Genomic DNA, 27,166 nt, shown 5'->3' on the forward strand with positions numbered 1-27,166 from the left:
CATTACCAAGATACACATTATGGACAGTCTGGAGGTATTTTTCACCATGCTCCATCAGTATTGCCAACGGTCCAACATGCTCCAACAATGTAAAAGATATGATGCCAACAGCCAAACACTGGCAGGTCTTGGAGACGTCTTTCAACTAAAAAATGTTGGGAAGTAACTTCCAACACTTTCAGGTGCTCAGAATATGACTAAAGCTGAAGGGAATACTGAGAGCACATTTCGGAGTACAAACCAAATATATACTATGTTTGCTGAAGAGCTTGTCCCTGCCATTCTCAATTCTTGACTTCCATCACTCAGAACATTTGTGACTGACAATATTCCATACAGCTTTTCTTCTGTTGGATTTCTACCTTTCTGGGTTCCAGAAAGAACCCAGAAAGGTATTTAAGGTTGTATTTTTAAGTATCTTATCAAGGCCTACATTTGGCCTGCTATGCACATGAATAGGAAAAATGAACAGGAGTGCCGAACAATAACATATACCCAGAAATGCAACACTCTGAGAAAATCAGAGTACTTGCATGAAACAACTTATTTTCTTGTAAGTTTGTGTTTCTTACGATACCTCAGTATTTGTAAAAAGAATAAAGATGATCTATGAAAAGGTTTTAAGGCTGTTGGTTTAAGTGGAGAATGAGGACAGATACAGTCACATCAAGTATCACAGTGAAATGTTGCTCAGTGAACACTATGTCAGCATCCAGTCAGTTTCCCCCTCTGCTCTCATGACTGTTGTTGTTGTTGTTGTTGTTGTTGTTGTTGTTGTTGCTGCTGCTGCTGCTGCTGCTGCTGTTGTTGCTGTTGTTGTTGCTGCTGCTGCTGCTGCTGCTCCAGCATCACTTCACATGTCCGTCCCAATTCTCCCAGTTTGACCTTGGCATACTCAGCTCTGTTCAATGCCATCTGACAGTCCTTCCTAGCTGAATAAGTGGAACCTTCATGAGGTTGACCAGTAGCTACCTGGGGAAAAGACAGGAGAACCACTGCTTTATTCTGCTGCTCTTTGGCGCAGTTTGATTGATTACATATTTATTGTAGTATTGGACAATATGGCACTTCAGAATCCCACTGTGAGATAAGATGTCTTTTAGGCTGAAGGATTTATTTCAATAAGATAAAAAAAAGTAATGACCAAAGAAGGAAAACCTTCAATTTCATTGTAACAACAGTACATGCAGTCTACTTTTTACAGTTTTCAGTTACAGTTTTTACACAAACCTACAATATGAACGTGTTTCATATTAGCTTAGTACAGAGGAGGATTATGGCCACTATGAACAATTTTAGTTCTAAATTTTTCTCTGTTCTGACAATAAACTCCGAATTTTGAATTTTTCTTGGAATTTAAAACTTTAAATAAAAATATAAAAAATCTGTTTTCTGAGAAAAAAATCTGATTTCTTCTGTAGCTTAGCCAATATGCAAGCATATGTTTCCCAATAGAAAATACTAAATATAACTTACAATACCTCTACCATGAGACACTAAAGCTCTGTTGTTGTGACAGTGGTCTTTCAGTTGTAATACACAAATATAAAAACTAATATTACTACTGTGTTGTTTGACCTGTGTGAGGTAGCGGATCTGCCCACTTAGTTCGCTCTCCACTCGATTGACAGAGCTCTGGAACTGGACCAGCTGTCTGTCCAGGAGACTGGCATTGTGTTTGTCTTTGGAGAGTTCCAGAACTATATTACCTGCCAGGGGAAACATACAGCAACATATGAGTTTTATGAACAGACATGTTAGCAGTGCCAAAAACATGATTTTGAATTTACAATGACTCACTGATTGCACACCAATACACAATTACTTAAAAAGGTACATTAATTGTATTTTTGGGCAACAAAGGGTCACTAGAACAGGCTCGAAACACAAAATCTGACAGATGATTAACCCTATAAAGTTAATATAAGAGCGTGTTAGCAAATTGTTTCCAATTTAGACATCCAGCAGGCGCAAAGAAATATTGAATCATATTTCTGTCCTGGTAATGAATGTAAGTTCACTCTCTTTTAGCTGTTTTCTGTCTTCACCAACTCCTGAGGAAGACACCTACTGTAGGCCCGTATTCACAAACATTCTGAGAATTCTCTCAGAGAGCTCCTAACTTAGCCTAAAAATGCCTAGCGTGGAGGTCTGAGCATAAGAGTGATTTAGGAAACTTCTTAGAGGAACTCTGAGCAAGGAAAGGACAGAAACTTTAATCCTAGTGAGGGGCACAGTTGATCCCATTTCTAGGTGTGACACTTCGCTATAAGAGCTGTGATTGGTTGAACCAAAAAGAAAGAAAAATGCACTCTTGGTAATGATGGGCAGAGTGGACATCATTAGAATTATGAATTATATGGCCACAATTATTAATTGACAATTGTATCAAAAATCATGGGTTCAATTTTACATTATTTTTTAATATATGTTTTTACCAAATATCTCAGTGTTGTGATCACTTTTAACTTCTGGCATTATAGCATTATTGCATTGGGTCGGAGCTGTGAGTGTATCTTTCATGAGATGGATCCATATTCTTAGATTTTCTTTACTAGGAGCAACTATGAGTACTAGGGCGCTTTATGAATACAGTCCCTGACTCTTTAGCTGCTTATTGCTCCATTATGGTCCCCAGTCTCTTAAGACAAAGGACCATGAGCAACAACATTCACATCACACAGACTCAGACTGAGTCATTTTTAAGAAAAATGATTTTGAGATGTAATTATATGTGATCAAGTCTATAGCCAGACTGACAGGTGATGTCCCCTCCGACACACACACGCACACACACGCACACACTGAAACCAACCGGTATTCGTAGGCATAAATACAAACTGGCCTCAGATTCTGCGAAAAGGTGAAAATTTTCAAACAGATCTGTAATAATCAAATTTCATGCATTCACATGCAGTGACCCTTGGACTTTTGGGGTCCTTGGGGTCTAGGGCCCCAAGGTAATTGCCCGCTTTGCCTAGTTGTTTGTCCTGCCCTGCTCAGGTTTAAATATTAAGGTCACGATTACATGACGGGAATCAAACCCTGCTACTTAACGCAGAGGAAGGATTCCGCCTGTTGGGCCTCTAAATGTGTGGTTCCGGTCATGTCTGATTACTAATCTTAACTGTTATGGAATTACCACAGCGGTATGAAACCGTCTCATATAAGCAATGCTGCAGTCGCCGTGCTGTTAGATGAACCCTGTCCTCACCGGCACACTGCAGGATCGTCGCTATCTCCTTCTCGACCTCCTCCAGAGCTCTCAGTCGTTCGTTAGCCATGAGTCGGCAGGAAAGCAGCTCCAGTCAGCGGCTATCCGACCAGAGAACAGGTTCTACTGTACCGTCGCATGAACACACTGTGTAGTCCACACAACTCAGGTCAGTGTAGACGGGAGTGAACCTCAATCTGCTCGACTCGATCCACCTCTTCAAGACTGAAGCACGAAAGCTGAGCGGCAGAAGCTGAAGCTGCTCAACAACAAAGAGTTCACGAAATTGACGTCATCGTCGCACACCGGTGACGTACGCTTTGCGGAGAGGCAAGATGGCTACATCGGCTTGGCTGCGTGGCCCATCTGCTATGCGCCTAACAGAGGGTTTGGTGTCGGTTCTGAAAGAACAGCGTCCAGAGTATATACCGGCTCTATTAGCCAGCTACAGAGAACATGGCGTGTTCCCGACGCAGGTAGAGCCCGGCCCAGAGAGGCGTGTTAGCTTGGGAGCTAGTTAAGTTACCTGTTCGCCTGCTGTCTCTGTGCTGCAGCTGCTCCACGCTTTGTGGTTCACTGAGCTGATGTGTGGAGCTGATGTGGGGCTGATGTGTGGAGCTGATGTGTGGAGCTGATGTGGGGCTGATGTGGGGCTGAGGCTGGGCTGCTGAACATATCTTACCTTCATTGTTTAACACATTTCTTTATCCCTGCAGGGCGCGAGCGCCGTCGGTGGTCTCGTGGGTTTCAGCAATGCCAAACTCAGCTCGAGCAAGACGAGGTGAGAAAATGAATGGCACTAGACCTATGATGCCAGTGGTAACGTTGTTGTGTTATTATTGTTAAGCTTTTGTGTATTCACTAAAAATATGGAAAATATATGTGGCCAGTTAAAAGCGCTACTTTTGGTACCAAGAACTTATTTAGTTAAGAAATGTACACTTGAAAGATGTACACAATAAAAGGTCGTTTAGAAGGACTCCACCATTTATATGGTGTCATTTGTATAAGACAAGAACATTCTGTAAAGTTTGGTACAGTTCCATCCATAGATGAGAGTGGGTATCATTTGGAGTCTGATTTTGTCAGAGTATATTACAGAAGCAGGATAAAACATAGAAGTTTAACATCTCGGTGAGGAATTATATGTAAAGTGAGCCATAGATATACTTTAGCAGCCACACTAGTTAAAAAAAAATCAAACTGACAGCATTCAATGGTGGTCAAGTTTTTCCTCACTTGAATCGAGGCTCTAAGGACAGAGGATGTCGTTCACTGTACAGATTGTAAAGCCCATTGAGATAATGTGATTGTGATTTTGGGCTATATAAATAAAACTGATTTGTGACCGATGAGAGGTTAAGGGTCCCACAATGTGTAGCACCCGCCCTGCTCTGAGTCGATGCTTGCAGTCAGCACGAGACATGCTGCTGCATCGCAGGGATTTTATAACTGAACTATGAGCAGGGCGCACACTTGACTGTGTGGAAATCTGATGTTTTCACATCACAGATGATGAAGAAAGGTGTTAAAGTGTGAGTCTGAGGCTGCAGGTAAAACGTAGGCTATTCGTGTTGGCTGATAGGAGTTTAGTGTGGCTCTATATATATATATATAAGTGAGTCAAGATAAACCCACTTCTTAACCCCAAAAGTTTAAAAGAAAATCTCAGAGCTCTCCTCCTATCTTTAAACAGCTCTAGATCAGAGCAAAATCTCATGTGACTCCAGAAGGTCTGGATCTGCTCCTGGCTCTGCCTAGTCCTTCCCTCTTGTTTTGATTGAGAGACCTCTAGCCACAGAAATTAAATATTGCATTGGATGTTCTTAATTGAATTGTGTGTCTGTTTTTGGAGAGATACTCCAAATTATGACTATTTAGGTGAAGATTTAAGTAGTAGCATCAATACAAAGTCTCTATTTTTGTCTTGTGTGTGTGTTTGTGTGCACACATAGGTTTGAGGGGCTCTGCCTGCTCTCCATGCTGGTTAAGGACAGCTCCAGTGATCTGTTCCAGCAACACTGCCTCTCCTGGCTGCGCTCTCTGCAGCAGGTCATACAGGTATGATACACAAATACACACACAAACACACTCAAACACTGTCGGTCTGTATCTTGGATAAAACCTACATTATGAAAAATGTTAAAATCTACAAAGCCCAACACCATCCTTTCTGATTTCTCCTTCTCATTCTCTCTCCTTGGTGTATGTGGGTTTCATTCTGTAGTCTCAGGCTCCAGTTCAGACCATCCAGCTTGCAGCGAACATTCTGAAGGACGTGCTGCAGTATTCGTCCCAGCTACCAGAGCTGGCCAGGGAGGTCGGCCTCAACTCCATCCTCGGCATCCTAACATCTCTGCTGGGCCTTAAGACAGAGGTGAGGGGTCAGTGCAGGCCTTCAGTTATGACGAGGAAGTTTCAAGATGCCGGGTCCTCATGATCATGATTAAACGGCCAATGTTACAAAATGGCACATCAAGAGCTTAATTTGAAAGAAATGTCTCAAACCATGTGAGGGTTTTTGAATTTTGACCAAGGCACCTATATGAAGTTCTATTTTATTGAGATGAATACACTTTTTATAAAATAATTTTACCACTATTTCTACTTGAATAGCTCTATTTGGAAATAATTTATCATTCCAGAATTATTGTGATTGGTGGTTTGCTTGCTGTGCATGCAGAGCCTGTATGTCACTCACAAGCAACAAACTCCCATCCAAGAACCCTTATATTGTACTTGATGTAATATCAGACTGACTTCCTTTAGATTAGTAATGGAAAATGAAAACTGTGTGAGTTTTCATTTTGTATCAATAATTTGTTAATCTGCCTTACTGCACAATACACATTCTGCAGTGTGGCTATTGTGCATGCACACATTGCGATGTGGATGCTGAAACGATATATTGTTCAGTCCTGCTAGCAGCTACATTTTCTTTGTTCCTGCTGTGATCTTAGTGTGAGCTGGCAGCCATGGAGGGCATGATGGCCTGCATGACCTACTACCCCAGAGCCTGTGGATCCCTCAAGGTAAGACACACTGATGGACAGATGAGACAGTGGAGACTACGGTGAAAGAGTTGTTTGTCATTGTCAAATCATTGGCTCAGATTATTAACAAATAACTTAATGGATCATCTATGTTTAACTTGTCATTTGTCATTTGAGGAAAAAACTGAAAAACCTGAAGTCTTTTTTTTCTTCTTTCTTTTAGGACAAACTGGGGGCATATTTTCTCTCCAAAATGGACAGCACAAACAAGAAAACACAAGAGGTTTGTGATTTTCACTGTTGGGTAGAGGTTACGTAGGGCTTTCATATGCATTTTTATCCTTTTCACTTTTCCTGGTCTACCACACAAAATAGTTGTAAATGAATTTGTAATCAAAAGAAAAACGAGGTACTCTTCCCCCCACAAAGTTATATCTTACTAGTTAGATTAGGGTTGGGTGATGTCTACCAATTGGCATATGATGATCTCCACAGTGAAACATCGCGATGGACAGTGATATCGAGCATCCAACATACATCCGTGTGCCAGGTTTAAAAGGGTCTTTGTTGGGGTGCCCTGGTAGCTCACCTGGTAGAGGATTTGCCAGATGTTCAAAGGCTGAGTCTTTAGCAGCTGCCTGGGTTTCATTGTGACCCACAGCCTTTGATGCACATGGATCTTTCCTGTAAAGATTTTCAACTTTCCTACGTAAGAAAAACACAAAAGCCCTAAAAAAAAGTGTCTTTGTTTGAAACAAAGTCAGTTGGCTTTACTGAGGAAGCTTAGCTAAGAAAACAATAGTGTGAATAACAACGGCATAATTGAAAGAAACACACTAATAGCGGCCAAGAGACAAGAAACACCAACGTACCCCAGCGTCTCATAACAGACGGTAATGGAGATGTAGTGCATTGATCAGTAGGTGAACAGAACATAGAAAGTCGAGCTGTTTTTCTGCAACCTTTTTAACATTTCATCATCTCACTATGTCTCACTGTCTTTCTTCAGATGGCCTGTCAATGTTATGGCCGCCTGCCCTGCCTGGGGGGCCTGTTGGACAGAGGGGTGGGTGCTGGCAGAGCTGAGGGTTGGACCAATCAGATTCACTGCCTACTAGCCTCAGCCAATGGCCAACTGGCTCAGATATACCAGGGTTCAGAAACAGGTACACTTTTCTATTAGTGGTGGTTGAATTCCTCTGTTTAGCCAGGTTTCAGTTTGTCTTTTGGGGTCACATTCAGGGATGATCTACTTCTATATGTCATTTACACACCTGACATATAAATATCATGATGTTGGTCGATGAAATGGGAATCTCTCCCAGCACTTTCAAGAAAGTTTGCTGACTTAAAAACTAGATGAAGATTCTGTCTGAAGTCAACACACCTCAACATGTTAGTTTGGGTGGAATGAGTTCAGCATGATCACTTTGCATATGTATTGAACTCTGATGATGTTCCTTTGGCTGTGACAGATGGAACGGTGCAGTACGAAGGTCCAGGGGTGGAGCTGGCATTTCCTTATCTTGACCAATCCGATCCCATGCTGTTGCTACAGCTCCAGCACAGATACACAGCTGTCTGCCTAGCACTCAAACACACGCTCAGGTACAAAACTTATTCAGAACATAAAAGGAAAATTCCACATTTAATGGATTAGATTACCCAAATAACAAAACAGTTCTCATTTATATTTATTGGTTTACAGCTATGAGGATACTTTTTGTCTTTGAAATGCTGAGGTTTTTGATATCTAAAGAAAACTGCCCCTCCTCATTTCAATGGAATGCAAATTGTGATGCATACAGCACTGAAAACTACATTGTCTGAAACAATGTCCAGATTACTTGGGCCCCACTGCCAACAGCCCACTCTTTAATGAATAGTGCTGAATTTGGTATCGACGAGTAAATGAGCGTATACACCGATCCGATACTACATAATTTATTGATTGGAAAAGGGAGTCTGCTACTTCAGCAGTTTCCCATACATTTTATTTTCCAACTCATTTTGGCTGAATGCTGAAATATGAACACTTAATTTTCCTCCTAATCACAGAGAACATCAAGCCTCTCCTGTTGAAGAATTTATGTTATTATGCTTATTCTTATGTACACAAAATGTACACATTCACTAGGCATAAGACAACTGCTTAGTCAAAGGTTCATGTCACATATGCATAATTAAAGCCACATCTTATCAGCCTGTCACATTGGAGGAAATGTTGAAATGTCAATCTAAAGCCATCATTGGCCATGCAGGGGCACTAAGACACTGCATTGGAGCTTAACTGCTATGTAGACTTATTTTGACAACCACTAACATTTCCGCCCCATTCCTTTTAATTGCCTTATTCCCTCTTAGCAACATATAACGATGTAAATCAAAAATCAAATACAACAGTGATGGCATGTTTTGCTCAGAATACCTTTTAGGTTTCTGCATCTTATCTCTGTCCATCAGGGTGGATCCCGCCTCAGCTGTCCGTCTGCCTGTCAGACCAATACTCAACCTAGTGTGCCGAGCCCTTGCTGTCAGCACCAAAAGCATAGTGAGCACACACACACACACACACACACATACACACATACACATGTGCATATTTCGCAATTGTGACCTTGTTTGTTGATACACACTGCAGCAGTAAATGCATTAATTAATCAAGACACTTGGAACTACCTCCAGACTGAACTTGAACCACTGCCTGACTAAAATTGGTGATTGTGCAGCTCGTCCTTTTTAAATCACATCAAGGGCATATTGATGTATGGAAGATGGTGGTGGTGCATTGTATATAAGCAGCACAATAGAGCATCTACATTTTTTAAAGAACATGCTAACATACAATATTGACCGTGTTTTTTATTGTGCGTGTGTGTCAGAATTTAACAGGAGATGGAAGTGTGAGGTTGCTGGTCTTGCCCATCATACATACCAATACACTGGAGGTCTTATCATCCCTCATCACAGCGTGAGTACTGACATGTGCACACAAACTGTTACAGTACAGTAAATACCAGTTAATAGTTTAATAATTCTATAGATACTAACCACTACATAATGTAACACTCTGAATCAGGGGTGCCCAAATCTTTTCCCTTAGAGTGCCAAAAATAAAACTAAATGGTGGGCCATGGGCAAAAAGCAAACCCGTATTGTATTGTAGAATTATGATGTGAAAATGTTACTTACTGAAGTTCCCTTAAAGCAACACTAGGTAGTTTGGACTCATTACTACCACCAGCTGGTTGAGAAGTGCAATTATCTGTTACCAGTGTCGTAAATACTGTCACTGTAAGAGCAAATGAATACACGTGAATTTGTTGACGGAGCCGGCGAATCACGAAATTGTCTGAAAAAACCTCACTCAAGTGCCAACAACAAGCTAGATTCAGAGATAGCAGTTGGTAGTTTGTTAGCATATAGGCCGCACAGCACGTTAGCATGCTAGAATTATTCTCATACCGAGTTTGTTATGTGATTGCACCGACTAAGTTACTTCCAAAACACAACGCTTGGGCGTGAATGTGTTTAGTAACGTCTGAAAATATAACTATGTTTTCGGGAGTTACTAAATACAATCGCAAGTTGACGTTGTGTTTGGTGTAATAACTACAACCAACTCGGTACAGCAACAGTAAGTAGCATGCTAACGTTACCAATAACAACAATAGCCTGACGTTACCTCCCGACCACACTGTTCAACAATTACGTTGATTATCTGGCTGAACTAAGGAATCCGCAACTTTACAAGACAAGACGTTCATAGTGTTTTAGTAAGTTAGTCACCGTTTACAGTCACTACATGAAAACGTACAAGCTATTGAAACGGACAGCATTAGATTATCTCCCGGCTTTATAACGGTTATAAACTGGACAAATGGAGCCCCAATGAACACCAGGTAACAACAAATCAACTCAAAGTAAAAGTCGGTAAGATTATAAATATGTATATATGTAATATATGACTTACAAATCCAGTAGCGTCATGGCTAGGTCGCCAACAGTCTTGAAACCCATTTCTTCTCTCAGCTCGCGCCACCGAGTGTAAGCTGGTCCAATATTTATCCGTGTCTGGGCTTGTGTTCTATCACTTTCTCTTTTTCTTTTCTTCGCCTCCTCAGACAAAACCTTCTTGGCTTTTTTAGCTGGCTTGGCCATGGCGTTGGTTTAAGAAAAATCCAAGTAGCTGCTGGCTAAATTCACCGAAGAATAAACGTGTGACGTATGTCGTAAAGCAGGTCGTACTACACGCCTTACATCAGATAGGTTCCTACCCGCTCTGGGGAGTTACACTGTGCGGTTTCTGCCGGCGCGACCCCCTTCAGGCTGCAGAGACGTCACCATTCATCCTATTAACCGGTTTTCTATCACTTAACTGAGTTAAGAAGCATTATTTTAAGGTCGAAAAACTACCTAGTGTTGCTTTAATTTCTTGACTTCCTGCGCAAACTGTCACTCTGCCAGCCATGCTCAGATTATAACAAATAATTAATTATTGGGGATCTTACATATTTAGCATTTTTACCTCACGAAAAGGTAAATGGTGTAAACAAAGTTATATTATGAATTTACTAATTTAATTTGAATTATTTTATATGTATATTATATGTTTGTTTTTTTCTCCATAGAAACATTTGGTAGGCCAAATCGAACCTTATGGCAAATTTGGCCCACTGGCCCCACTTTGGGCAACCCTACTTTAAATACTGTGTTGATGGTTGTGTGGTACTGACACTTTGTCTGGACCGTGTGTATTACAGTGTACGTAGCGGCATGGTTCAGTATGCTGCTGTGCTACAGAGGCTGTTTTCTCAAACCCTTTCTGCCTGGACGCCTTTACCTGAAGCCAGTATGGGACAGCAGAGAGCCTACAGGTAACTGCAATACTACCACAGACTGAGCCCATCACATTATTAAAGAAGCAAAGTGAAGCAGTAACATTTCTCCTGATAGCTGTTATATAATAAGATAATAAATAAAGACTAGACTAGACTGTTTTTAAGTAGATGTTTTTGTTTGCTCTGGGTGACATTAATGATACAAACTGGTTTGTGAAGGGGCTGAGGTCTGAAAGAACTCTAAAGTCTTTCTTTTTCTATTGAGAAAAGGTACCTAGCTTGTATTTAAAATCAGCAGGGTAGGAAAGGAAGGGATTAATTTAGCAGCAGCACTGTGGATGATGTGCTGATGTCAGATAAAACTTTGCAGCTGAAGCACTTGTCTTTTGTGTCTCTTCTTCACCCCACAGCTCTGTGCGTGTGTCAGTGTACAGAACCTTAGAGCTGTGGCTCCAGGTGGCCGGAACCTCTGCTAGCATCCTTCAGGGAAGCCCTGGCCACTCAGAGCTCTTGTTTAGCCACCTGCTAGGTGACATCACACCAGGGGCGGAGTCTGTTAAGGTTAGTTCAATCACCATGTAGTTAGTTTGGATGTATTTATCAGCACCACATATTTGAAATTGTCTAGTTTTAAAGATTTGCTTTTTGAACCTTAGAAGAGCCACTAGTTTGCACTAGAATCAGAATCAGAAACAGAAACAGATTTATCGCCAAGAGGGATTTTACACAGACGAATAATTTTTCTTGGTGAATAAGGTGCATGCATTGAAGACAATAAACAAACAAACAGTGACTATAATATATACAATATAAACAAACGGAGACAAATAGTGTGGGATGGCTGATAAATAAAGACGGAAGATAAAATATAGAAGATATTAAAAACACAGGATGTACAAATTCTGGGACAAAGACCCGGGACTTGTTGAGGATCCCTACTGCAGAGGGGAAAAACTGTTGTGGCGGGCGGTTTTGGTCCGGATGGACCGCAGCCTCCTGCCAGAGAGGAGAGTGTCAAACGGTTTGTGACCGGGATGGGAGGGGTTGGCCACAATCCTACCTGCACGCCTCAGGGCCCTGTAGCTGTGCAGGCCCTGTAGGGATGGAAGGTTGCAGCCAATCACCTTCTCAGCAGAGCGTATGATACGCTGCAGTCTGCTCTTGTCCTTAGCAGTGGCAGCAGCGTACCAGACGGTGATGGAGGAGGTGAGGATGGACCCGATGATGGCAGTGTAGAAGTGCACCATCACCGTCTTGGGCAGGTTGAACTTCTTCAGCTGCTGCAGGAAGAACATCCTCTGTTGGGCTTTTTTGGTGAGGGATCTGATGTTCAGCTCCCATTTTAGGTCCTGGGTGATGATGGTGCCCAGGAAACGGCAGGACTCCACAGAGTCGACTGGGGAGCCACCCAGGTTGACGGAGGCGGGTGGGGCTGGGTTCTTTCTGAAGTCCACTACTATCTCCACTGTTTTTAGAGCATTAAGCTCCAGGTTGTTCTGGCTGCACCAGGTCACCAGATGGTCAATCTCCCACCTGTAGGCGGACTCATCCCTGCCAGAGATGAGCCCAATGAGCGTGGTGTCGTCCGCGAACTTCAGGAGCTTGACTGACTGGTGACTGGAGGTGCAACCGTTGGTGTACAGGGAGAAGAGCAGGGGAGAAAGAACGCAGTCTTGGGGGGATCCGGTGCTGATGGTCTGGGATTCAGAGACATGTTTCCCCAGCTTTACGCGCTGCTTCCTGTCAGACAGGAAGTCTGTGATCCATCTGCAGGTGGAGTCAGGCACGTGGTGAGCCAGGAGGATAGTGTTGAAAGCAGAGCTGAAGTGCACAAACAGGATCCTGGCATATGTTCCTGGGGAGTCCAGATGCTAGAATGGGATAATCTGAAAATTTCTGGTCACGATTACACTGCAAAATAAATGCAATACACAATATTATCCTGATAATTATGACAGGACTGGAATCACTTAACCTTACATTTTGTCAAGAAACAAATATTTTAATTGCATCACAGATAGGACACGCATCTTTTTTTTTGTGAACATCCTTTTTGCGAAAAACAAACTGTTCGGCAAAAAGACCTGGCGAGATTCTGGCTTCCATCAGCAGGTTCCATGGGAGGGCATGTCATCGCTCTCTTTTTATTTAGTTCGGAATCCATAGAAATACCACACATCTGATTAAACTTTATTTGCGGGGCATACAATGAGCAAACTGAGCCTTCAGCCATAGTGACTAACATACAATTTTGGAATTACTGGAAAGATGGGGCTCTCCCTTGTGGCAACACAAAATAAATCTGGAAATCAATATAAGACTGTATGTTGTAGACGGCGTTTTCATGTGACTCTGAGAATATTCATGATTATCCTGATAATGGAAAGTCACCACAATCAACTTATCTTGAGTGTTTGTATCCTGATCTGTGATAAAAAATGTGTCAGCTGTTTGTCATATGTCAATGCAGCAGCATGTAAATGTTGCTCAAGCTGCCCTTCTATCCGTCTTATCCCTCTGTGTCATTTCCCACAGCTCCGGGCGGGTCTCTCAGCAGATGTTGTTCCTGGAGGGAAGCCTGGCCCGCGGCGGACAAAAACATTAGTCATAGCAGATGCAGTCGGGCCGTCACTCCAGAGAAAAGGAGACCTTCTGGCGAATCAGGATACTTGCCTTTCAGCCCTCAGGGGTGATTACATCTTTATATAATAGTCCTGTGATTTCTGTGCTTCTGTATTTTTGGTGTAATCTCACACATTTATTTTCTTCTTAACAGTATTGAGACAAATCATACTGACCTGCGGTACACTGCTAAAGGATGATATACACAAGGTAAATGTCAGGGTTACATTGTTGCTGCATGGTAATGCAGCTGAAACGTGCAAAAACACTGTTTGGGAAAATTGATTTTTTTTTTAACCAGAACATTAAGATCTTGACTGTAACTGCTTAACTACTAATACTGAACAGTACAGCAGCTAATCTATCTGAACACACATTTTGTTATTTTCTGAAATTTTCCTGTTAAATTATAGTGTTCTTAGATAAGATGTGATGATTCTCCCATTTTGTCTTCATCGTGTAATCACTTGTTTTTTTCACATAAAAGATACATCATTCTCTTCTTTAATAGCAAATAGTCAGTGGTTTTCTGCTCTTGTTTTTCTCACAGCGCCTACATGATGTGGTGTTGCCACTGTGTGTGCGTTTACAACAGCAACAGTCCAGCAGCAACACTTCATGTGAATCTGCAGGGGGCATCAGTGGGCAGTACAGCAGTGCTCTCAGCCGACAAGAGCTGTACAGGTACGACAATCATTCACATCATAGATGTACAAGTGCCATGGTTTTGGTTATTACTTTCAATGTACGTGTTTTAAATACCTTTTGCCACAACTTATTAATGACTATGATGTTAAAGGCTAACAGTCAGCTGTAATCTAAAGTGTTGAGATCCACACGCCCTTTGCATAAACTGTCTGCTGAAGTAAGCAGTGGCAGAGCAAGGCAATTTTCAATGGGGTGGCACTACAACACATAAATCTAAATTATTAGGAATTCAGGTTGTGGTGAAATAGATTAGATTAAAATGCAGTGAATCCAACATTTTTAAAATGTAAGACACATAATATATTAGAGATATAACATGTTACATGTTGGCACTAAAATGTAATCAGACCTAGGTTAGATTATATATTTTCCTGAGCTGTGTATTTACTCAAATGTTTTCAAGAGAACGTTCAGAACTAGAATCAGAATCCTTATTTTATTTAAGGTAATGTCAAGTTTCATTATGTCGCCTGTCACTATAACTTCAGGAAGATGGTAAAAGACTTAAAGCCCGCCTTCAGTGTATTTTGGTATTTTTATGATATTTCATGTTTTTCTGAGTCGCCTCCTGAGAATGTTGTTGAACCACACTGAAAAGTTTTTTGCCAAATAAAAAGTTTACAAATTTTAAGCTGGTTCTAAAATGGAACCATGGAGCATGACAATAGATGGAACTGGGAGTCATGCTTCATCCTCCAAGCTTGCTTTATACAGTACATGCTAAAAGAGGAGTTTTTGGCAACAGAAATGGGGAGAGCAATGCTAGAAGCACTCAGGGCAGACAGATGTTAGCAATCTGAGCATGGAGAAAGTTTACTTGTGTTTTAGTGGCCACTATCACTATCCCTGCAAATTTTCATGCTGTTGCTTATACATACTAATATTGATGCTATCCCTAATCCTTGGTCATGGACACTGACAGGAAAAATGGTGTTCTACATGATTTGATGGGTGGAGAAACCCCCGCCCAGGGCCTGCTAGCTGTGAAGTTACAGTGCTATCGACTGTGCCACTGTACTGCCTGCATGACCATTTAGATTGACTTCAGGTGGCCATGTCAATTATATTAATATAATGCCAATTCAGAACGAAAATTATCTTATGACACTTGTCATTAGAGCAGGTGGTGCACCACACTCATAACTGAGCAGTCAGCAACATTCTCCTGTTTGGTACTAAAAAAGTCCAAGACCAAATGTTATTTGTTATTATTAATAAACTCACAGTTGAAAGTGTGCCTGAATTCAGTTAAATGATTTAAGTTTACTTCATACCTGTCTGTCTAATGTTCAGTTTGATATATACATTATTGCAAGTATAAGAACAATAAAGACTGCATGGTATAGGTGTGTTCATATCATTGTTTTGTTGGTATTGATTTTCAGGTTTTTGCTGGCTCTGGTCCTGGTCCCATCACCCTGTTGGCCCCCACCTCTGACTTGTGCTGTGTCCATCCTCAGCAACGGACGCAATGACCGCAACCTCAAGGTGAGTGACTGTTGTGAGTGAGAAAATAAGAGTTTAAGAGGGAGAGACTGCTGTATGGTATATGTGTGTTGACTGGTTTGAGGAACAGATCAATGAGTTCTAATTTTATTTGAGTCGCCAAAACTCAAATGGAACAAATGAACAGCAGGAAAGTTATGCAGTGCCAATAACTCTATCTTTATGACCTTTATTTGACAGTCAACAGTAGGGATGTAACAATATACCAATTTTTCAGTCAAGTCATTGGGCTTTCAAGTCAGGTCAAAATACTTGACTTGGTAAGACAATTAAAAACAGAACTTAGTTCTGGAAGAAACTTAAAGAAAGTTGAAGGTGAAAAATATAAAAGTTTAAAGCTCTGGTCTACGATTTGAAAGGTTTGAAAAAAACATTCTCCACACACACACACACACACACACACACACACACACACACACACACACACACACACACACACACACACCCCTTCCCCTCTGTGCTCCTTAATCTCCTCCCCTCTGACGTCGTATCGCTCTCCACTCGGAAGCTCCCACGACACACACACCCCCTCCAGGAACAACAAATTGGCTAACGAGTAATGGTGTCACGATTTTCGATTTTTTTTAATTAAAAAATGGAATCGTCGATGCTGCCACGCCCCCATGTCACGTCCAGTCGGCTTGCCAAGGGGAAAAAAGCACACACGTGTTGAAGTGCTGCGAGTCAACCTCCTGTTCAGCTCCCGGACCGTGGTCGGGAAGCACAGGGGAGATGATTTCCTCCAGGGCCGAAGTTTCTGTTTACCTTCGGGGTGAACCCCTTTCACGTGTTAAGCTGGTCGGGCCGAGCCGTCGCCCTTTATTCAGCCAAACTGCAGCCTATATTGTACACTTTATTGCTGTCGCTGCTACTGCTACTCCTTTCGCTTCTCCTTCCTCTCCCATTCATTTTCTGTCCGCACGTATGCACGCTCCCTCACTCTCGCTCGCCCACTCACACCTTACGCACCTTGTATATGTCCAACTGTTGTGAAATAGTTTGTTAAGACACTTCATTGTTCAGAGAAGACAATGGACATGGCTGTTTATTTTTTTGTTTGTTTTGTTGTGAACTTGAATGTCATCTTCTGTGAAGAAGACTGCAGTTACAAAAGAGAAACTAGATGGCAGGTTATTTTGTTTAAGTTTCCAATTGACTGAAGATATAAGTTATTGTTACATTACGTTGTTAATAAATGTTTTAAATGTGACAATGTAGTGTGGTACATTGCTAACAAAGGTCAGATATTATATTGCATAAAAGTCTAGTCTAAAAATGGCAGCAACCTGTGCTTTAAAAAAAATAAATGTAAAAATCGAAAATTGAATCGAATCGAGGATTTGGAGAATCGTGACACTAGTAACGAGTAACGATGTCGGATTCACAGGTAAATTTATTACAATGCACTAGGGCTGCAGCTATCGAATATTTTTAGAATCGAGTATTCTACCGATTATCCCATCGATTAGTCGAGTAATCTAAAAAAAATAATTTTGCATTATTAAACAACAATACCAAATAATGCATAACGAAAATGACAGGCCTATTAAATAGACCAAGCAATTGACTTTTATTCCTGAAAAAAACATACAGGTATTTATTCCAACTCCAACTCTTGGCTGTGTTTGTTTGTGTGTTTGCACACAAACAAACACATGCACTTTGTTATCTTCTTTTTTAAGTGTGAAATGATCCCAAACTTTGGACCTTTTCTGTCTTTTACGGACGGTTTCCTGGCTCTCCGCCATCGTGCCCACTCAATTCTGAACGTAGTGGTGTGTGTCCGCAATAACAGTCTGTGTGGAAAAATGATCCCTGACCATTTTTTGTAATCGAATTATTCAAGTTACTCGAGTAATCGTTTCAGCTCTACAATGCACGTTGAAACTAATGTAAATCTGGTAAGTCATTATAATGTCCACAGCTAAGCTCCACAGCCAAGTTAGCATAACGTCATTAGCATGTTACAGCTAAGTAATAAGTTACTATTTATCAACAGCTAAGTTAGCTCTGGTACTGGGATAACAAGGAGAAAGCTAACAAGAGACCAAGAGACTAACAGATGCTGCCGTTGGCTTTAATCATAACGATCGCTTTCAATTGTGGCTGCAGGGCTGCCAAGTTTCAGAAAATGACAAGAGTGAGACTTTAGTGAAATGAAGTGTTCGTTTTTAACGTCAATTTATAGCTTAAGACTGATGTCCTCACCCCCATGCCAGCTGCTCTCCCTGCACTGTGGCCTCCTAATGCTAGTCTTAATTAACCAGAAATTAGAAATGAAAATTGTAAGAAGAATTTTGACAAATTACATTTATTTGTCAATATTTCATTTCAACCAACTCTCCATCATTTAGCTGGGGACATGTCTCATGTTGTAGGCGTTTGTGGCAGATTTTGATGCCTTGATGACAGAGGCAGGGGGCTCCCACTTGAAACACTGCTTTAGGGGGGTCTAAATTGATCTTTACAAGTCTGTAACTCTGACACTGAGAGGACGATCGCCAACGCCGTCTGTGTCACAAAATGCATGTGATTGGTACCACTTGAAGGGGGCGTATAATGATATCAAAAAAAAAAAGAAAAACTGTGCCTGCCTGGATATTATAGGTTACAAATCCCTTCGAGACCGCTCGGCCAGTCCGAGACATTGCGAGACCGAGAGACCCGAGACCAAGACAAGACCAAGACCACAAAAAAGTGGTCTCGAGACCGCTAAAAGACGGTAGACTTGTAGTTCTCGAGACCAAGACCGGTCTTGAGAACTACAAGTCTACCGTCTTTTAGCAAGCAGGAGAACGTCGAGTGGGTTTTAAATGTCGGCGCTGTTGTGTGTGAAAGATAGTTAGAGATGCCAAGACCCGCCCAACGTTGCTTCTGATTGGTTTATATTGCGTGGTGTCTTCTGTGGTTGGTTAGATTTAGGCACAAAGGACTGATGGATTGGTTATCTCGGTCAGTCAATCAGAGTTACTCGAACGTTTATTATCATTAAAAAAAAAATATAGAGTATTGTAGTGAGAAATGTCGTGTGTGGTGTGAGAATGTGTCAAATTGCGTGACTGTCACACTCAAAGCGTGACGCTTGGCAGCTCTGTGGCTGAAAACTAAACCTGCATGAGCCTCGGACCCAGCTGTGGTCTGAATAGCACCGCGACACAAACGTGCCCGTAAACCGTAATCTCTTGTTTATGATCGATAAGACACACAAATACACACAGAGTAACACGTGTATGATAATCCATCATATTGATTTAGCAAAGGCTTCGTTGAAAACAAGCCCGGGAGGAGGGTTAGCAAAACAGTTGAGTGACCGGGCGAGAGGTTGTTATGGAGAAATAAATCCGGACAGGATGAATGAAACCCCAAAGCGAAGCGGAGAGTTTCATTTACTTTTCACTTGCTGCTTCATTTAGCTGCCACGAGCAAATAAATAAGCTGATTTGGTGTAAACATGATAGCAATGTTATCTTGTTGTTAGCTTACAATGCTAACAGAGAGGCTAACAAATAAACAAGTGTTGACAATACTGCAGAGACAGAAATTGTCTCGACACCGTCTAATACCACAGAAAAAAATTAACGGCAGCTTTCACAGTCATAAGCCAGCATCGGCATGAAAGTTATCTGTGTCACAACATCCACAATACAGACGGAACATTTCACATCTCCGCTTTGTGTCTTTTCAGTGACAGACTTTCTTTCTTTGACTCTTTGTCACTGGGGCAAGCAGAGGCAGCTGAACTGCTCAGGGCAAAACAAACCTCTTGTCCACTTGTAGTTTCAAATGCGGAAGTGGGTCGGGACCAGACGACCAGGAGCAGGAAAGTGAGCGAGGGGATTAGATCGGAAAATTGATCCAATAGGTGCCATGGCTCCTATTGGATCAATTACTCTTCGAGTAAGGTCTCGAAGAGAGTAAAACGTGAAGTAAAGAACTTAAAGCGTTTCAAAAAGTGTTAAAGAAGTGCAAAAAGTGAGCTCAGAGGGAGATGTCCCTCTGTTTTGTCCACTCTGATAACAGGCGTGCTTGGGGGCAGGGCTGCCAGCTTTGGCCTCAGAGTAGATAACAAGTCTGAAACTCACAGAAACTAAAACTAAACCAAAACATTTTAATGTTTCAAATTGTGTTTCACCTTTCCCAGAAAGTCACCATGGCTTAATGTGGACTGTCTTAAACACAAATCACGTGAATCATTAAGTCATTAACATTCAAAAATAATAATACTTGGTTAAACATTTAAACACACTTGATTATTTTTCTAGAAATAATTACTTACACAAGGGTATTGCAGTATTCTAGCTGGGATTATATAGAAACACAAACTATCATTTCTGGCTCGGGCTGTGATACTGCAGACCTGACTTTAGCAATGTTTCTTAGATTAAAGAAACATGTGTTATTGATTTGATATCGTTATCGGAATACATAGCCATAGGTCACATACATCGTCAGGTTTTCTACAACTAGACTGTACAGTAGAAGAGTACTCAGTACATTGATCTACCCTGGAAGCCTTGCAGTCTGAAGTAATGATAAGGACCTCAGTCTTATCTGAGTTTATTTTAATTTAAAAAAATGATGCAACAGGGATTTTTCAATCAGTACTCTTGTCTATGTAAATATGACTTAGAATGGTAAAGAGGCGTATTGAATTGCAGGTAACCATAACAACTGTACTTCTCCTTAATATCTTAATGCCTCAAGTTACCAGTTATTTTTCTCTGGTTTCTCTTTTTTCACCACTTTTTTTGTGACAATAGCCTCTGAACTACGCCCAGAGGTGTCGAAAAAGGCAACGAAAGCACCTCAGTAACATCATGTACTTTGCTTACATTTTGCTGTCAGTCATTTCACAGTTTTTAATAACTCTGTGCTTGTCCATCCTCTCTCCCCTCCCAGGTCTCTACATTCTGTACTGAGGCTCTGACCATCTGTAACTCCCTCCTCCACCCTCGCACTCCCTCCATCGCCCTGCCCTTGCCACCACTCGCCCTGAAACCCACCCCTACCGCACAAGTTCTCCCCTCCTCCCAGGGACCTACCCCTGGTCTCACTTTGCCAACCCTCCTAGGAGGCCCTGCCCCTGGTCCTCCCTTCCCAACCCGCCACCCCCTCGGCCTGGGCCCCGCTTCCCTGCTGGGTTCTCTGGAGAACCACCTCTCCCTGGTCCCGGGACTGCCAGGCCAAACCCCCACCCCAGGAGACATGATCCTTTCCCCGCATGCACACCACCAGCAGGACCCTGCCGGACTGGCCCCTCCAGAGGGGCAGAGACCCGTGTTTGTCCGATACGACAGAGAGGAAGCAGATGATGTTGAGATCTCTCTAGCCAGTGACTCAGACGACAGCGTGGTCATTGTTCCTCCAGGGATGCTCAACATGGAGAACCAGCAGGATGAGACGGCAGCAGCAAACTCTCAGAACATGGCCTCTGCTGCACAAGGGGGCACTACAGCTGCACTACCAGGAGGCGAGTCTGTCACCATGGTCCCCACCACAGCAACAACCACGACAATAGATGGGGTCTCACTTCCCAATGATCTCGCCACCTCCTCCCCCCTACTCACCACCTCCACCACCCCTATCAACTCCTTCCCTTCTTCCGGAGCCTCGGTGGTGTCCCTGGTTCCACCTTTGAACTCCAGCACACTCACAGCTCCACCTGGTGGTATGGGGGACTCGTTGCCCAGCAGACCACAACTCCAACAGATGCTCTTGCAGCCCTCCACCCCGGGTCAGCCTGGTCCCATCGGCTTGCCACTTCAGATACACCAGCTGCAGAATCAGCTGAGCCAGCAGGGGCGGCATCTCCACCAACCACCACCCCCCAGCAACGAAGACTCTGGTGTCATCAACATTAACAGCACTGACGATGAGGAGGAGGAAGAGGAAGACATGGAGGATGATGAAGAGCTGGAGGAGGAGGAAGAGGAAGGGATGGAAGAGGAGGAGGAGGAGGAAGTGAGTGATTTTGGTGATGAAGAGTTTTATGATGGGGAAGAGTATGAGGATTATGACGAAGAAGAGGGGGATGAGCTGGAGGAAGAGGAGGAGGAGGAGGATGGGGACATACCTCCACTGGAGGGAGCAGAGGACAAGGCTGGAGAGGAAGGGACAGAGGAGGGGAAGATGCTTCGAGCAGCAGTGGATGAAGGAGAGATGCCTGGCTTCAGTGTGGAGGGAGAAGCAGAGGGAGGGATAGAGGAAATCCAGACCAACAGAGCACTGTTTGGGGAGGACAGGATGAAGGTACAGGAGGTGGAGAGCATCGGAGTCCTGGAGGAGGCACGAGAGGGGGAGGGAGAGGAGGATGAAAGTGAAAGGATGGATGACCCCACCATGCCACAGATCCTGTGTGTCACTGGAGGAGCAATGGAGGAGAGAGACGAGGCTGAGGAGGGGGGGGTGGAAGCAGGGAGAGGGGAGGGAGGAGGAGCACTGCAGGAGGAAGCAAACCTGTGGGAGCAAGGAGCCAATGAGACTGAGCCAAAGGCTGCCTCAGAAGAATGCACAACCAATAAGAATCTACAGGTACCACCACAGCTTAAAAGTTTCCATGAAACAGCTTTCAGGTGTTATTTGCTTTGGCATAGCGAAGTGTTTCCTGTAAGAACAGGTAGCTGATGAGGACTTTTCATTATTATTGATTGGTGTTTACAGTAGCAAATTGCACTGACTGTTACACCCCATCAGCTTCCAGTGAACACGGCCAGACAACACCTATGTCGAGACAGAGGCCAGTTTAATAACACCGAAAACAATACAGAGGTGGTTATCTTGCCTGGTTTGGCTCAAGACACCCTGAATCAGCAAATTGGGCCGCTAACCAAGCTAACTGCCTTAAATCCGATACATTCATCATCAGTTCTTGTTTACTTTAGCACAATGCTAATGGTATCTGTCCATCAGGAAACTAAATCACTGTAACCGGCTTCCATTGTTTGCGGAAAATGCATACTGCCCCAGTCCAGTGTTCATTGAGAGGCTGTTTAGCAGTAGTTAGCAGTTCCTTTAGCAACAAGTATAGCTATCTGTCTAGAGTTGAGGCAGAGCAGCTGAAGGACATCAGAAAATACTTTCTCCATAAAATATGATCCAGTTTTACCTAAATTAGTGAATAAAGTTATAAGTTTGTGTTTTAGTACAGTAATCCTTCCGATCTGGCCCCTGGAACACCCTGCTCTGACAGCATCCTTCTCTTTATAAACATCCATGGCAGCCTCATAAAAATTTAAAAAGCATTAATTGGAAGAAAAATGAGTATACAGGAGTGCTGGGTGAGTCATTTTTAATTGTTTTCAGTAAATTACAAACTCTAAGATACTAGTAAGAATACTTACAAAACAACTGATATTAGCATATAGGTGAGATACAGAGACAGACATATGTGATTAGAAACATGACTTAATGGAAATCTCACCTTTTGAAGCATACTTGCAGTGTTTAAGTAGTCTGAAATACAAAAAAGAGTGTAAGGATGACAGAAATGAAGAAAAGTCCTAAAATGATGCCAGCTGAAATGAGTTGAAATGGCAGTTGATGGATGACTCCTGAAATGAGAGAAATGAAAGAAGCTGAAGTTTAAGTGTGTAAGCACTGACGAGAATTAAAGTGCAAAAAAAGTGGAACAAATGTGAAATGGACAGTGAAACCTTAAACAAGGGAACATCTGACCCATCCAGTGTACCTGTACAGTAACATACTCCACCTGTACGCTCCTATAAAGCTAAATGATTAACACAGTATATCTTATTTGTTTAATCTGTACAAAAACAGAAGTTTGATGACAACCATTCACCGTTTGCCATGCAACCGGCAGAGACAGGAGGAAGTCTAGTCTTCCATGTAGCATCTCATCTGAGTTAAGATATCTATTACATCCATTTTCCATTAAATTGGTTGAAGTTTTCTATAAGCTGGTATGAGGGAAAGGGGGAAAACGATGTAAGTTGGGCAGAAGGTTATCGGAACAATCGAGGATAATAATAATAATATTCAAAGGTATCCGTGATGGATTTAATTAAAGTCACAATTCCATTTGTGACAAAGGCACAAGACTCGAGAAAAAGTTAGGGTAGCAACACCATTCAGACCAGGCATATTGAGTTGATTATGTGGACAATGGGCAGAACTTTTCGCCACATTCATCGCATTCCTATATCCCCCACTGTCTGGTTTCACTGGTGAATCAAATGGAAGACCTCTGTATTATCAATGACAAATGGTTTTCCTCTCGAGAGAGACAGGGAATTGTGGCTGAATAAAGTTCACCGGCCACCTGTGAAATTCATAGTCAAAACAAATAAGGGGCAGCATATCACCAGAGTAACCGCTACCTGCTGCTAACTATAGCTGCTGTTAGCTCAGTTAGCCGTGCAGGTACCAGTTCACACTGAGAGCTCAGGGTCTAGGGGAGTGTTATGGTGCGTTCTAAATCACATAGTTTTTCTTTTAGTATGTACTGCAGCTGCCCTTACAAAGTACATACAGTTGCCAAAATGTGACCGGATGTAGTTGGACATCCTGATATTTTTTGGCATACTAGGACATACTAAATCTTTTTCTGGCACACTAAATAGTATGGTAGTATGAGTATTGGAACGCAGGGTTAGTGTTTACACATGTAGCATAGGAGCTTTGGACTGGGATGATACAGGGCTAGCTAGGTGGCATGCTAACTGCAGGTGATATCTCTGCAACACAAAACATAGACATCGTGATGTCAAAACTGCTACTGATTCGCATTCTGTTAATAATTGGTTATTTTGCAATGTTTTTAACAAACACATATTGCCCCTTTTATATTAAACCCTCACAGATAGTACTAAACACACACAGATATGCAGCCATCTAATGATTCCTATAAATGTCATGTTTTATTTGCTGCAGACATTTAGATCTTCTTATCAGGTTATACTTTGGCTTCAGGAAGTACAGCGTGACTCTTTTGACATGATGGATCATGATCTGACTTTACTCTGAAAGACACTTTGTTTTGCCATCAAACTGTATAGTGCATTCCTAGAATAAGTCTGAATTATGTGTTATTGTGAACTCTGAAGACATGTAAGGTCTTCATCCAGCTTTTGGTCTACATTTAGCCCTGTTCAAACCTAACATTGAAGGCAACCTGTGAAGTTTTTGACCACTAGTAATGCAATTGAGAATAGGCCACCATTTTATCCCGTTTAATCCTGCATTCTCCTAGCATGTGGAAGATGGTGTTGCTGCTGATGGTTTCACACTTTTTCACTGATCACTGGCAGTTGGTGCTGGCAATTTGAAAGATAAATTCACCCAAAAATGTCATAATCAACTCACCCCCAATTCTGATGAAAAGTTGGGTGCAGTTTTGTAATCCACCAAACTTTTTTGGAGCTTCACAGCAAAACAGCGATGCAGCATTCTCCTAAACAACTGAAGTAGATCGGGACTTGTTTAAAAGCATAACAAAACTCCAAATTAACATAAAATGGCTCCAAAGAGCTCATCTGGTGTAATCCAAGTCTCTAGAAGCACTGAGATCCCAAACTGATTTTAAGATGTTTTCTACGTCCATCCATCCTGAAATCTTCACTGTAGCTGCTGAGGAAAAAGTGTTAGCACACAACCTGTCTGAAGTTGGTACACAAACTCGACTGCCTGTCGAGGTTGTAAATAACTAATCTTTTTTTTTAAACCAATTTGAGATCTCTGGACTTCTGGAGACTTGTATAATGCCAGTTATTTGTTTTTTTCTTTTTAAAACAAGTCCCCAGCTAATTCAGTTGTTTGGGAGAATGATGAGAAGCTCCAGAAGTGTTCTCTTACATGATTTGTTCCACTAATGGTAGATAAATGAAACTGATATTCTTAGTGTTGTTACAAGGCAACTGAGCTCTCTAACCAAAGCTGACTCTCTTCAATTCAACAGGAGTCAGGAGCTGACCCTGTACAGGAAGCCGTCATGAGTGATGACCAGCCATCAAGTCAGCAGGAGGAACAGCTAGCAGCTGTTCAAGAAGGAGACATAGCAGTGGCTGATTCTGAAACCTCAAGAGATGTGAACACAAAAGAGCAAGAGGAGACGGACCCTGAGACAAGAGAAAAAATAAAAGCAGAGCAGGAGACTGAAGGAGGAGGAGGCAGAGAGAGTGATGGAGAGGAGGGGAAAGGAGTGAAGAGGAAGAGAGATGAGGTGCACAGGGAGGAAGAGGCGGGGCAAAGCACTGAGAAGAAAAAGGTAAAAATTTGATTCTGCTTTGGGATTTCCTGGTTCAAATATGTATAGGATTGATGCAGCATAATCCCATCCATTTTACACATGGTGCCTTTTATAGTAACATTGTGCAAACATTGACAGCAGTTGTCTCTCTTTGTCTGTCCTTCAGCTGGATGACGATGCCATGGCCTCCATGTTGGCTGATTTTGTTGCCTGTCCACCTGATGATGAAGACGGTGCCACTGGATCAAATCGTTCATAAAAAATTGCCAGCCTGAACTGATGTGATTGAAATGACCATGGATACAATATATACTGCTAGGATACTGTATAGTTTTTTCCAAGGCTTAGTTACCTCATACAACATCTCCCTCATTCTTTACATCTTCAAGTCATTTTTCCTTTTTTTTTCACCTTCAAGCTACAATATGTGGGGCATGGGAATATTTGGGAGAAGGAAAATCAGACTTGTTACTATCACATCACCCACTTGTAATTGGCAAGAACTAGTCTTAACTAAAACAAGCAGTACATTTTCTATAGCCCCAAGAACAGCTGTCCAGTATAGAGCTGAGACTCGATCAAACCAATCACCTGGAACGTTGTGATGCCTTTGTTCTTGTTTGCAGTACATAATATCCTACAGTTAAGACTATGAAGTGGTTTTCTTGGATTTAAATGTACCTTTTATGCTCTGTATGTTTTGTCAGAACTGTCACATGCTTTGTTATAAAAAAAGTTAAAAATCAATCATGACATCATTTTCTGAGATTTAATGGTTAATTGCTTCAATAATCCTGTTTTTTTTTTTTTTGGTTTTTTTTTTCAAAGGGTTGGTTCCTCTAGATTATATTAGGTAGCCCAGTGAGGTCTGATTCAGATCAGATTTTTCATTGTGACCAGAGTGGCACTTTTGAAAACAACTTTTTGCTTTTATATTTTGAAATGGAACTCTTAGTGTTTTGATTCACAAACTAAATTCCATCACCTCACCTCTAGATAGTTGTTGTGGAGGCAGAAATCTCAGACAGCTATCTTAAAACCTGGACAAAATAAACCTGTACAGATACCGTGAGAGAAA

The 27,166-nt window shown here is 42.0% G+C and overlaps 2 protein-coding genes across 2 annotated transcripts; one reads left to right on the forward strand and one right to left on the reverse strand.

Moving 5' to 3' along the window:
* Positions 1-608: 608 nt before the first annotated feature.
* On the reverse strand, positions 609-3,352 carry med11 (mediator complex subunit 11). Its single transcript, XM_084343391.1, has 3 exons — positions 3,215-3,352; positions 1,579-1,709; positions 609-972 (listed from the first exon to the last, which is right to left on the reverse strand). Exons 1-3 carry the CDS (start codon positions 3,282-3,284, stop codon positions 736-738), a joined length of 438 nt encoding a protein of 145 aa, XP_084199517.1. The 5' UTR covers positions 3,285-3,352; the 3' UTR covers positions 609-735.
* A 197-nt stretch (positions 3,353-3,549) lies between these two features.
* pelp1 (proline, glutamate and leucine rich protein 1) lies at positions 3,550-26,835 on the forward strand (the record flags this gene model as incomplete). Its single annotated transcript, XM_084343389.1, has 19 exons — positions 3,550-3,690; positions 3,931-3,995; positions 5,170-5,275; positions 5,442-5,591; positions 6,175-6,246; positions 6,431-6,490; positions 7,217-7,373; positions 7,683-7,815; positions 8,671-8,758; positions 9,090-9,178; positions 10,971-11,084; positions 11,459-11,609; positions 13,584-13,737; positions 13,825-13,880; positions 14,221-14,354; positions 15,764-15,866; positions 20,784-22,415; positions 25,798-26,106; positions 26,255-26,835. 19 exons carry the CDS (start codon positions 3,550-3,552, stop codon positions 26,345-26,347), a joined length of 3,807 nt encoding a protein of 1,268 aa, XP_084199515.1. The 3' UTR covers positions 26,348-26,835.
* Positions 26,836-27,166: the final 331 nt, after the last annotated feature.

The sequence above is a fragment of the Pagrus pagrus genome (assembly GCF_965226575.1).
Source record: "Pagrus pagrus genome assembly, chromosome: 22".
Classification (NCBI taxonomy): domain Eukaryota; kingdom Metazoa; phylum Chordata; class Actinopteri; order Spariformes; family Sparidae; genus Pagrus; species Pagrus pagrus.

What these genes read in the sequence shown, in the direction of transcription:
- med11 (XM_084343391.1), bottom strand. Translation starts at nt 3,284, where the DNA reads ATGGCTAACGAACGACTGAGAGCTCTGGAGGAGGTCGAGAAGGAGATA. An exon ending in GACGATCCTGCAGTGTGCCG is followed by an intron (nt 1,710 to 3,214) that starts GTGAGGACAGGG and finishes TTCCCCTGGCAG; the next exon opens with GTAATATAGTTCTGGAACTC. An exon ending in AGATCCGCTACCTCACACAG is followed by an intron (nt 973 to 1,578) that starts GTCAAACAACAC and finishes TCTTTTCCCCAG; the next exon opens with GTAGCTACTGGTCAACCTCA.